Source organism: Schistocerca cancellata, chromosome 8 (genome assembly GCF_023864275.1).
Source record: "Schistocerca cancellata isolate TAMUIC-IGC-003103 chromosome 8, iqSchCanc2.1, whole genome shotgun sequence".
Lineage (NCBI taxonomy): Eukaryota > Metazoa > Arthropoda > Insecta > Orthoptera > Acrididae > Schistocerca > Schistocerca cancellata.
Genome location: NC_064633.1, coordinates 117329010 through 117341020, shown reverse-complemented (window position 1 = coordinate 117341020; position 12011 = coordinate 117329010). Strand labels below are relative to the sequence as shown.

General features: G+C 43.6%; 1 protein-coding gene across 1 annotated transcript in view; it reads right to left on the bottom strand.

Annotated features, from left to right (window-relative positions):
- Window positions 1–12011, bottom strand: part of LOC126094539 (semaphorin-2A-like) — an 807492-nt gene that overhangs the window by 93230 nt on the left and 702251 nt on the right. Inside the window, exon 5 of the mRNA XM_049908969.1 lies at window positions 1187–1294. Coding sequence (XP_049764926.1) covers window positions 1187–1294 — 108 coding nt within the window. The remainder of the gene's footprint in view (window positions 1–1186; window positions 1295–12011) is intronic.

Here is a 12011-nt window from a genome sequence, read left to right as displayed (position 1 = left end):
TGATGGGTAAAAGTTTCAGATCTTGCCGCTAATGGCGTTGGTAGAAGATGTGATGACAGACGTTGTATGAACAAATATTTATTAAGAGTACCTAAATGTCATAGAATGCAGTAAAAAGTAAGGTTCATACATTTCCCAATTACATTTAATAACCGTTTCAGTACAATATTAGAGACCGCCGCTTTGAATCACAATGTTCAAACTAAACCGTGTACATTGTTGTTTTTTACAGTACAAAATTTCATGAAAGTTAAAAGATAAAAATATTACGATCTAGACGAAACATAGACTTTGATGAGAAGGTACTAAGAGGAACGTATAATACCACGCTGAAACCCGGTCAAACAGCCGTTTTTCTAATTCACATATTACGGTCAGAGGAACAGACGAAGATAAGTATCAAGGAAAATTAGTGGATCAATTGCTTTTCGAACCCAACATTTCTAGTGAGAATCCAGTCATGTCATACAACTTAAACACTGGCTTTACGAGTACTCACATTTGTAATTCCTGTCAAGAGGAAAAATGAGCTTGGTTAACTACGAAGAAACTGTCCGTGTTTCTCGTAATAGCTGATTATTCCTAAATCATTACTATGTCGTTGTTTTCACAGTGCCACGCATCCTACACCAGGGCACTGGCTGAAACAAGCCAGAACGATAATAGACCTAAAACTTCTGTGACAAGTTCAGACGAAAAAAATAAAAACTAATCTAACATTCAGTCAATAGGAAACAGTCCCGCGCTCTCCGCAAAGTAAGTACAGAAACAAACAAACCCCACTGAAAGGTTCTTTAAAAGGAAAACGTGTAAGATGTTGTTATTGGACAGACACATCTGATATTTTACCAACCGCTCGGCGTGCAAACTTGGTAAGTGATTGCTTCAGCGAGAGAGATAAATTTGGAAACGTACTTCATTTGATGAAACTGGAACTCGTTCGATAAAAACGTTATTCGATTTCCTATTTACTGTCACCGAAGAGACAAGCAAGGTTTTTACTGTCGTGGATATTCCAGGCTCTAGAGGATACGTAACGGTGCTGTAAAAGGGTTGTTCCTCTGCAACAGTTCGCCGTCGTCTCCAAGGGTGCAATAAAAGAGCCACCGACAATGCCGACAGCCAAGCTATAACCTCCCGTTACGGAAAGGCAGGAGGCGCATCTGAGGGGAGAGGCTGTACTTACGTAAATGACCCAGTCCTTAGGATTGTGGGCGTTTGTGCCGCATATGTACAGCCGGTTGCCGTCGGTGATGGGCTGGATGACGCGGATGTGGTTCCGGCAGTCGAAGTGCTGCAACAAAAGAAACAAAACTTTTAGGTGTATTGTTTTTATGAATGTAATACAGCCGATTTGGAGTGTGAACAAGAGATTTTCTGCAGTGCAGCGTACATACAAACACACACACACACACACACACACACACACACACACACACACACAGAGAGAGAGAGAGAGAGAGAGAGAGAGAGATAAACTTTAACGCTATGATCATCCACACAGAGCGATGTGGTCAATGTGATCGAGGTACTGGATCGCAAGCGGGAGGACTGTGATCCAATTAGATACTCTGCACTTTCCCTTCGCCCTAGCGTAGGGACAGTTCCTTGCGTAGTAACCGATGCCCATCCTCGGCGATCTCTAATCGAACTAGCTTTTTTAAATCTAATAACATTTATTATATACAGCCTCCTAAGAAGCTGTATGGATCTCTGGTTCATATTAAGTTGCTGCAGTTCGCTGTGACGCATATTAAACCCTTGGTAGATTAATGTACCCGAAAAACTCTTATAGATTAAAAAGACATAGTTAGTGACTGACTTTGTTTTTTGAGTCACCAGTGTCCTGACGGGTTCAATGCTGCTCACCATGAATTCTTCACTTGTGTCGCCTCTTCATTTCAGAATATGTCTTGCAACCAACGTCCTCAGTTGAATGTATTCCAACATGTGTCTTCCCCTACAGATTTTATCCTCTATAGTTCGCTCTGATACCGAGGGAGTCATGGCCTGACAATTTTACAGATTTCCTATCATCCTGTACTTTTAGTCTTGTCAGTGATCTCCTTATGTCCCTTCCTTTGCTGATTTTGCGAAGAACCTCTTCATTTCTTGTGTTAGCAGCCCACGTAATTAAAAGCATTCTTTTGTAGCACCACATTCCAAAAGCTTTGATTCTCTTCCCTTCTAGTTTTCCCACAATCCACGGTTCACTACTGTACAATGTTGTGGTCCAGACTTACATTCCCAGAAACTGCTTCCCAAAATTGAGGCCCATGGTTGATAGTAGCAGACCTGTCTTGGCCAGTAATACTATCTTCGTCTGTACTACTCTGCTTTTTAAGTCTGCCTCGCGTCTTCCGTCAGGTGTTATTTTGCTTAAAACGTAGAAAATTTCCTTCATTTCTTCTACTTCGTCGACCTCACTTCCGATGGTACTCCTCGTTACTTTCCCCTTTATTCGGTTTACTGTCTTATTCTGTACTCTGCTCATTCTGTTCAGTATATCCTACAATTCTCCCTCGCTTCCACTGAGGATAGCAACGTTAACAGCGAATCCTATCGCTGATATTCTTTCGCTCTGAACTTTAATCCCACTTCTGAACGTATCTCTTATTCTCATTATTGTTTATTCGAAGTATAGACTGAAAAGTAGGGGAGATGGTCTGCATTTTTGTCTTATATCATTTTTAATTCCAGCTCTTTGTTCGTGGTCTCCCCTGCTTCTTAAACATATTGTTCATTCGTTTTGTAAATGGAACCTGCTACAATATATTAAACATCTTAAGTCCATGATGACCACACAAAAAAACTTGATATTTCATATTACCTCTCCTTCCTATAGTTTACACCAACTTTTCTGATAATTTCGAAAAACTTGCTTCATTTTACATTGCCGAACGCTTTTTCTATGTCGACAAATCCTAAGTACGTGTAATGATTTTTGTTGTCTCGCTTCCATTACATTATATGAGCGCCAAAAAAGGAAGGTTGGAGTTTTACGTAAACATTGGACGTGAAGTAAAAACACAGACCAAGTAAGTTTTGCGAAGGAAATCGGCTGCGTCCATTCAAAGGCAACACCTCACGATTTGAGAAAATAAAGAAAAACCAACGTATCTATGGCTGGACGGAAATTTGAGCCGCCATCTCCCCGAATTCGATTCTAGTGCTTTAACCTCTTCACCGATTTTCTCTGTACTTGGGTGTTAATGTTGATTCCCAGACGATTTGGGGATAAGGATACTATAATAAATTACTCAGCACGCTCCACAACCACAGTATCACGATTCTGGCTGTAAACTGTAGCCAGCTGTAAGGATGGAAAGCAACATGTCCGATGTGGCTGCATGTATTTAGCATCAATTTGCATACATAACGATAAAGTCCATTATTATTGGAAAAATTCGATTCTTCGCGGAATAATGTAGGTAGAGAGGTAAAAATTGGCACACGTACTTGAAATGACAAGGTTTATTACTGATCATCATCATCATCATCATCATTTAAGACTGATTATGCCTTTCAGCGTTCAGTCTGGAGCATAGTCCCCCTTATACAGTTCCTCCATGATCCCCTATTCAGTGCTAACATTGGTGCCTCTTCTGATGTTAAACCTATTACTTCAAAATCATTCTTAACCGAATCCAGGTACATTCTCCTCGGTCTGCCCCGACTCCTCCTACCCTCTACTGCTGAATCCATGAGTCTCTTGGGTAACCTTGCTTCTCCCATGCGTGTAACATGACCCCACCATCTAAGCCTGTTCGCCCTGACTGCTACATCTATAGAGTACATTCCCAGTTTTTCTTTGATTTCCTCATTGTGGACACCCTCCTGCCATTGTTCCCATCTACTAGTACCTGCAATCATCCTAGCTACTTTCATATCCGTAACCTCAACCTTGTTGATAAGGTAACCTGAATCCACCCAGCTTTCGCTCCCATACAACAAAGTTGGTCGAAAGATTGAACAGTGCACAGGTAACTTAGTCTTGGTACTGACTTCCTTCTTGCAGAAGAGAGTAGATCGTAGCTGAGCGCTCACTGCATTAGCTTTGCTACACCTCGCTTCCAGTTCATTCACCATGTTGCCATCCTGTGAGAATATGCATCCTAAGTACTTGAAACCGTCCACGTGTTCTAACTTTGTTCCTCCTATTTGGCACTCAATCCGTTTATATTTCTTTCCCACTGACATTACTTTCGTTTTGGAGATGCTAATCTTCATACCATAGTCATTACATTTCTGATCTAGCTCTGAAATATTACTTTGCAAACTTTCAATCGAATCTGCCATCACAACTAAGTCATCCGCATATCTTAATCTCACCCAGCCAGTCTATTGTTTTCAACATATGGTCCATAAATAATATGAACAACAGTGGAGACAGGTAGCAGCTTTGGCTTACCCCTGAAACTACTCTGAACCATGAACTCAATTTACCGTCAACTGTAACTGCTGCCTGACTATCCATGTAAAGACCTCTGATTGTTGCCAGCATCATATTTAAAGTACCAGGGAAGCAGGTTGCTAGCCTTACTTGCCCCGAGTCCCATTGGGTTTTACCCCTAACGGCTGAGGGACTAACCGGTGGATTTGGTAGTCTTTGTCGTATGAGCACAAAGGTGACCACGACTCAGAATATGTCCGAGATGCCCAGCCTTATTCCAAAGTAACTGGTATCCCGACTGTCGGGACCACTTACTTGGCCACTCATACGTTGCCCGTGGTTCATGAACTAGGACATAACTACAGGAACTACTGAAACCGAAAAAAATTGCACAAAATGACCAACAGATGGCGCTTCATTTGATACAAAATTGAGTTTTAGTGAAGATGATGTTCTCTATAACAAACGCTCGAAGTTTCGATCGTCATTCATCAACAGTACCAGTATTCGAGGGGCAATGTTATGAACAGCACTGTACAGCATAACACTAGGTACGGTGTGAAACTGCCGTTGAATGTTGTCTTGTGGCATCCCTAATGAGGTCGGTCGATCGCGGTGGACTTGCGAATTCAGGTAACCCAAGGGCCGTTTCTGTCATTAGGGAAGATTAGGCAACCGCCTAGGGTGGCAAATTTTTTGGGGCGGCAAACGGCAGTCAACATTAAAGTCAAATAAAAAAGCGAAAAAATTGAGCAAATGAGGAAGAAAAACGGAAAAGTTAAGAAATGTATTGTTTCTAAAACCATACGTAACATAGAACGTAGGCTTCCGCGGCCGTGTCGCAGTGATTAAAATTCTTCTGGTTATTATGCCGCGTCATTGCTAAAAACTAACAACAATAATAAACTAAAACCGACGTTTCGGCCGAATTGCAACGGCCTTCCTCAGCGCGCGACTGGTTTTGTATGGCCCTCTAATATGATTGGCTAGTCATTACGTAAGGGAAGATGAAAGGAAAGAAGCTATTCATGAGTTTTCATGTCGTCAACGATTGTTAGCTGTCCGCCAGTCAGCGTTCGGCTTCTGGTCGGCAAGTTTTCCTCAAAAATGGTTCAAATGGCTCTGAGCACTATGGGACTTAACGTCTGAGGTCATCAGTCCCCTAGAATTTAGAACTGCTTAAACCTAACCAACCTAAGGACATCACACACATCCATGCCCGAGGCAGGATTCGAGTCTGCGACCGTAGCGGTCGCGCGGTTCCCGACTATAGCGCCTAGAACCGCCCGGCCACTCCGGCCGGCAAGTTTTCCTCCTGGTGTGCACGGAAGTGGACTGACAGTTGCTCTACAGTTGTTCGTGCAGATACGTCCGTGTCCCGTGTAGCTTCTGCCCCGCGACCGCTCGCGGCCCGTTGGACTGGGATGCCCGGCAGCCATGACTCCGGGAATCTTCTCTGTTGATGTTGTCAGGCTGCTTAATTATTTCGATCGCCTCCCGCATTTTACGTTCTCGCATCCACGATTCTTTCGCCATTACTCGGGCTTCCGGGAACCTGATAGGTTGTCCACAGTCACGGTCGTGTTCCGCTGTCGCCGATTTATTATGTTGTTGTAATCGTACATAGCGACTGTGGACAACCTATTAGGTTCCAGGAAGCCGGATTACTGGCGAAAGAATCGTGTATGTGGAAGTATACAGCTGCCGAAGGTAAACTGGGACACAAAGTGCACCGGAAACCAACGCACACTAAGCGGTACCTGCACGTGGAGAGCCACCAGCACCCATCTTAAAAGTATTCTGTTCTGCATACGTTAACTGCCCGAGCCTACCGGATAAGCGATGAAAATAACATCAAAGAAGAATTAAAGGAGCTACAACACACGTCTCGTGCCAACGGCTGTGATGACAACATCATAAGGAAGGTAGCTAAAACCAAAGGGGACAGAACACGAAAAGAAGTCAAAGTAGAGAAGCTTCCACTGGTATGCTTACCATATGTACGAGGCGTCAGTGAACGGCTAGGCAACGTCCTCCGCCGATGAGGTTTCAGACCGATTTTTCGTAGCAGTCACAGGATCCACGAAATGATAGGTTCCACCAAGGATGCAGTCAACAATCTTAACACTGCTGGTGTTTACGAAATACGGTGTGAGTGCGGAGCTGCCTACATAGGAGAAACAGGTATACCTGTCAGCTTACGAGTAGCAGAACACGAACGCTATGTACGATTACAACAACATAATAAATCGGCGATAGCGGAACACCACCGTGACTGTGGACAACCTATCAGGTTCCAGGAAGCCCGAATAATGGCGAAAGAATCGTGGATGCGAGGACGCAAAATGCGGGAGGCGATCGAAAATATTAAGCAGCCTGACAACATCAACAGAGAAGATGGCTACAAACTCCCGGCGTCCTGGCTGCCTGCCATCCCAGTCCAACGGGCCGCGAGCGGTCGCGGGGCAGAAGCTACACGGGACACGGACGTATATCTGCAGAAACAGCTGTAGAGCAACTGTCAGTCCACTTCCGTGCACACCAGGAGGAAAACTTCCCGACCAGAGCCGAACGTTGATTGGCGGACAGCTACCAATCGTTGACGTCATGGACATACACGAATAGCTTCTTTCCGTTCGTCTTCCCGTACGTCATGACTAGCCAATCATATTAGAAGGCCAATTAAAAGTTTTACAACAGTGACGTCAGACGTCGATAGTCTATAATAAATAGAAGCACCTATCCCCATGCAAAACCAGTCGTGCCCTGAGGAAGGCCGTTGCAATTCGGCCGAAACGTCGGTTTTAGTTTATTATTGTTGTTAGTTTTTAGCAATGACGCGGCATAAGAACCAGAAGAATTTTAATCACCATACGTAACATACTTAATAAGCCTTTCACTTACTTGGAGAAAAGTAAATACATTACCACTACCTGCGACAAAACTAAAGCAGCCGCTACTCAGTAAAAAACGAATTTGCTATGACGGGGCGGCTAATTAAAGTTGTAGCACAAACGCAAACAAAGCGTCAGTTTTTTATTTAATCGCAATAAAATAGATACTGAAGAAGATGTGACTTACCCCTCATTCTAAAAATATTTAAATTAAAACAGAAACGAAATAACATCACGATTATCCAGATGACATCGTTTGATGCTTCGGTATGTTTTTCCTATCTTTATAGCATAATTTCTAAAGTCAAGGAAAAATTCATTCGCACCACAAAATAGTTCAACATCTTTATTTGGTTGTACTTTTAAATTCAGTTGACGTCTAGTTTAAGATGTTCAGCACAGTCTCAATGTTTCAGTTACTTTTGGGAAATTTCAAAAATTGAGGAGTAAAAATAAGAGAGGAGTTAAAAAGAAAGCATGATAATTGAGGACTGTCCCCAAAAAATAAGGACGTCTGGTGACTTTAGTACAATGATTAGAACTGTAATAGGAGATTTGCATTGATGTGCCGTTGAATACTGGTGTTGATGGTGATAGTCGTGGAGGGTGGGAGGATATCAGAGAGACCGATGGTAGTAAAAAAACGGAGTATCATTTTTCATTTCTCGCCTAGGGCGGCAAAACACCTAGCAACGGCCCTGGGTAACCCCACAATCAATAATCACGGACTGAGGTCTGGGGATCTGGGGGGCCAAGTATAACAGACGTGGCGGCCCAGCACGCGATCCCCACCGAACGATGTGCGCACCGAGCGAAGTGGCACAGTGGTTAGCACACTGGACTCGCATGCGGGAGGACGGTGGTTCAGTCCCGCGTCCGGCCATCCTGATTTAGGTTTTCACTTCAGGCAAATGCCGGGATGGTTCCTTTGAAAGGGCTCTGCCGATACCTTCCCCATCCTTCCCTAATCCGATGAGACCGATGACCTCGCTGTTGGGTACCTTCCACCAAATCAACCAACCATCCAACTAACCAATGACGTACGCAAGAGATCTATCACACGTGCAGATGTACGGGGTGGAGTGTCATCCTGCACCAAAGTATACCTTCCAGCAGATGTTTATCAGCCAGGCTGAGGGTGATACGATTCTGTAAAATATCGGCGAACCTCGCACTCGTAATGCTGACAGTTTGAAAAGCACTACCTTGCATTTCCTCGAGAAACAATGGTCTTGTCTTTGATGTGGTAAAACCACACAACGCCGGGACTTTCTCGTCAAGCAATGGGGTTTCCACAACAGTTCTAGGATTCTCAGTAGCCGCAGTTTTGCAGTTATGGGTGTTGACAGCCCCTCCGTGTGTGATATGGGCCTCGTCGGTCCGCAACACGTTAGACAACCAATCTTCATCTTTCCCCATTGCTTGAAGAGTCTACACTGCAAATGCTCTCTGCGCCACGAAATCTCGAACAGCATCGGATGCTATGCTCTCCAAACAGTAGTGCGTGGAATGCTAGTGCGACGGGCAACTTCATGAGCACTGGATTCACCATTCCGAGATGATACCGCTAACGTCTCCATTTCTTCCTGAACTGACCAAGCAGCAGTGGCACATGGGTCTGAACACCCACCACGGGGCCGATCTTTTAATCAATCTCTGGCTTCGAACATTTTCTTCACAGTGACACTTGTCACATGACTTTTACCCGTTCGTATACACTTCTTATGCCGATGGGATCGTAGAACTGTAGTAGTGGTTTCTCTGTTCTGATGGTAAAGCATCACTAAAAGTGCGTTTTCTGGTAAAGTCAACATGCTGCGATTGCTGGTGCAACTGATTCCTGTTAGTGCAGCTTATTTTATACACGATTCTCATGCGGCTTCACTGACATGTTGCTGTCCAGTGCCACCTGCTGGCCAATTTTTGCACTTGTTTTAGGTTGAAATAAAACCGCATGTTCCTCCCGGCATGTGTGTGCATTTTTATCTTTCTAAGCACATTATTCCGTGAATTAGTGCACTTTCAGGTGTTGACTGAGTTTTGGGTCACCCTGTAGATTTAATCCACAGCTATCACGGTGCCGTGTCGTCACCACAAGCCCCACTTAGACACGGAAGATTGTCCCCCATCGTACCTTTATCATGACCCTGAAAGGCACCCTTTGTAACATAGTACATCCTGCTACGATCTCTGAAACTGGGGGAAGCATATTAAAATATTACATAAATAACATATAACTCATGTATACTGTTCCATAGTCTCTCTGTAATAAATAATAAGAAAATCAAGAAAGTCCTACTTTAAATTCATCTTCTGCTTATATCACAGAAAAAATTTCTGTCAGCCAATAAAAGACATCGACGTAATATTTGGTTGTCTACGTTAATTCATTAGCGCTGACTCATTTCATTATGATTATAGTGTAGCATAGTATCAGTAAAGTCTATCGAGTCGTGACAATAATGGCGGAGAAAATATGTGTGAGCCTGCGAAATTTCCAACAAAGTCGGCGTGAAAACCGAGGGAACGTATCCAAGACTGCCGTCGTGAGAAACTGGTTCCCATCGCACTTCGCTGTCAGTTGCGCTACAGGTACATTTTTTCTCCTGTGCACACTTCCTACGATAGTGCACGGACTTTTGTAGTCTTAACGCTATCCGGTCACTATGTAAATTTTAATAAACACAATCCTCGAACATCCATTCGCCGTAAAGCCGTCACAATGAAGCTTTCGAAGCAATCCAAGCACTAGATAACCCCTTCCCTGCTACGGAACGTCCTATACCCAAACCACCTATTACATATTTATTTCACATCCCATTAAACGCAGATCAGAGAACGGATGGACGGAAGGACTACATTGGTGGCCCTTCCGAGTAGAGGAAACATTAAAATAGGAGGTTCACGGAGCTTTGGAAGATTTGCGATCACACAAGGCGGAAATGATTGGTAACATTCATTACCAATTCCTGAAATCATTGTAAGAAATGGCAAACAAACGATTATTCAAGTCAGAACATGGAATCTATAAAACTGGAGACGTACTATGGGCCTACATCATCCAATCCAAAAGATAGCATTGGAAAATAAATGAGGGAACTTTCTTACAATCATTTCGACAACCCATACGACCAAGCAGCTTTCAAAAATGATATACAGAAGAATGGAAAAGGAAATTTAGGTCCTGTTGGATGCTGATACGTTTGGATTTAGGAAAGATGGGTCGATCTGATTGGGGAGTTCTGACGTTGCGCTTGATATTGGTACGAAGTTCTGAGAAAAAGTCACGAAAATTCTGAAAATTTGATAAACGAGGCAAAATGTTAGATAACATCAAGTTGTGAAAGACGTTTGGAATCTTAATACTAGTATTTATATGCCATAGGAAAAGAAGGGAAATAAAATGTTGGACCAAGAACGCAGAGGGAACTATAAGAATTTAAAGGCAAAAGAAAAATTTCTCTTCTACTATCCAATCCGTCCGTCGAAGAAACAAAGAAGGAAACAAAAGAAGTGTTATCAATGAAGATTCAACGCCATTACCATCATGTGTACCGAGCGAGGTGGCGCAGTGGTTAGACACTGGACTCGCATTCGGGAGGACGACGGTTCAATCCCGCGTCCGGCCATCCTGATTTAGGTTTTCCGTGATTTCCCTAAATCACTCCAGGCAAATGCCGGGATGGTTCCTCTGAAAGGGCACGGCCGACTTCCTTCCCCATCCTTCCCTAATCCGATGAGACCGATGACCACGCTGTCTGGTCTCCTTCCCCAAACCAACCAACCAACCAACCATCATGTGTAAATGTAAGTCGCGGTTCTGGTACGCGATATGACACGTGATGTGACTCGCAGAGGCAACAGGCATTGGTGGAGAGCGTAGAAATGTAGCTGTAGGGGCTTCACTTGGTCACACTGGAACGACAATGATTCTCTGTCGCATCAACCGGTGCAACACAGAACGCTGGCTGCTCTACACACTTGTATACTACGACACACTGGGAGGAAAATTACAAGTCATGTCATGTGCCTAAAATAAAGTGTTTTATCTACGTGACGCAATGCTACAACCGCCTCTACATTTAGATTTTCAGAGAAAAATTTTACTTTGCTAACAAAAAAAATAAATAAGTAAATACATAAATAAAAATCACCGTTCTGCGATGCCTGCATACCCTCAGTTATCTACATCTACATCTGCATCTACGTGATTGCTCTGCTATTCACAATAAAGTGCCTGGCAGCGGGTTCAATGAACCACCTTCAGGCTGTCTCTCTAGCATTCCACTCTCGAATGGCGCGGGGGAAAAACGAGCACTTAAATTTCACTGTGCGAGCCCTGATTTCTCTTATTTTCTCATGATGATCATTTCACCCTATGTAGGTGGGTGCCAACAGAATGTTTTCGAAATCGGAGGAGAGAACTGGAGATTGAAATTTCATGAGAAGATACCTTCGAAACGAAAAACGCCTTTGTTCTGATGATTGCCACTGTAATTCACGTATCATGTCTGTGGCACTACTATTTCGCGATAATACAAAATAGCCACACTTCTTTGAACTTTTCTGATATCATCCGTCAGTCCCATCTGATGAGGATCCCACACCGCACATCAATACTCTAGAATAGAGCGGAGAAGCGTGGTGTAAGCAGTCTCTTTAGTAGATCTGTTGCACCTTCTAAGAGTTTTGCCAATGAATCGCAGTCTTTGGTTTGCTCTACC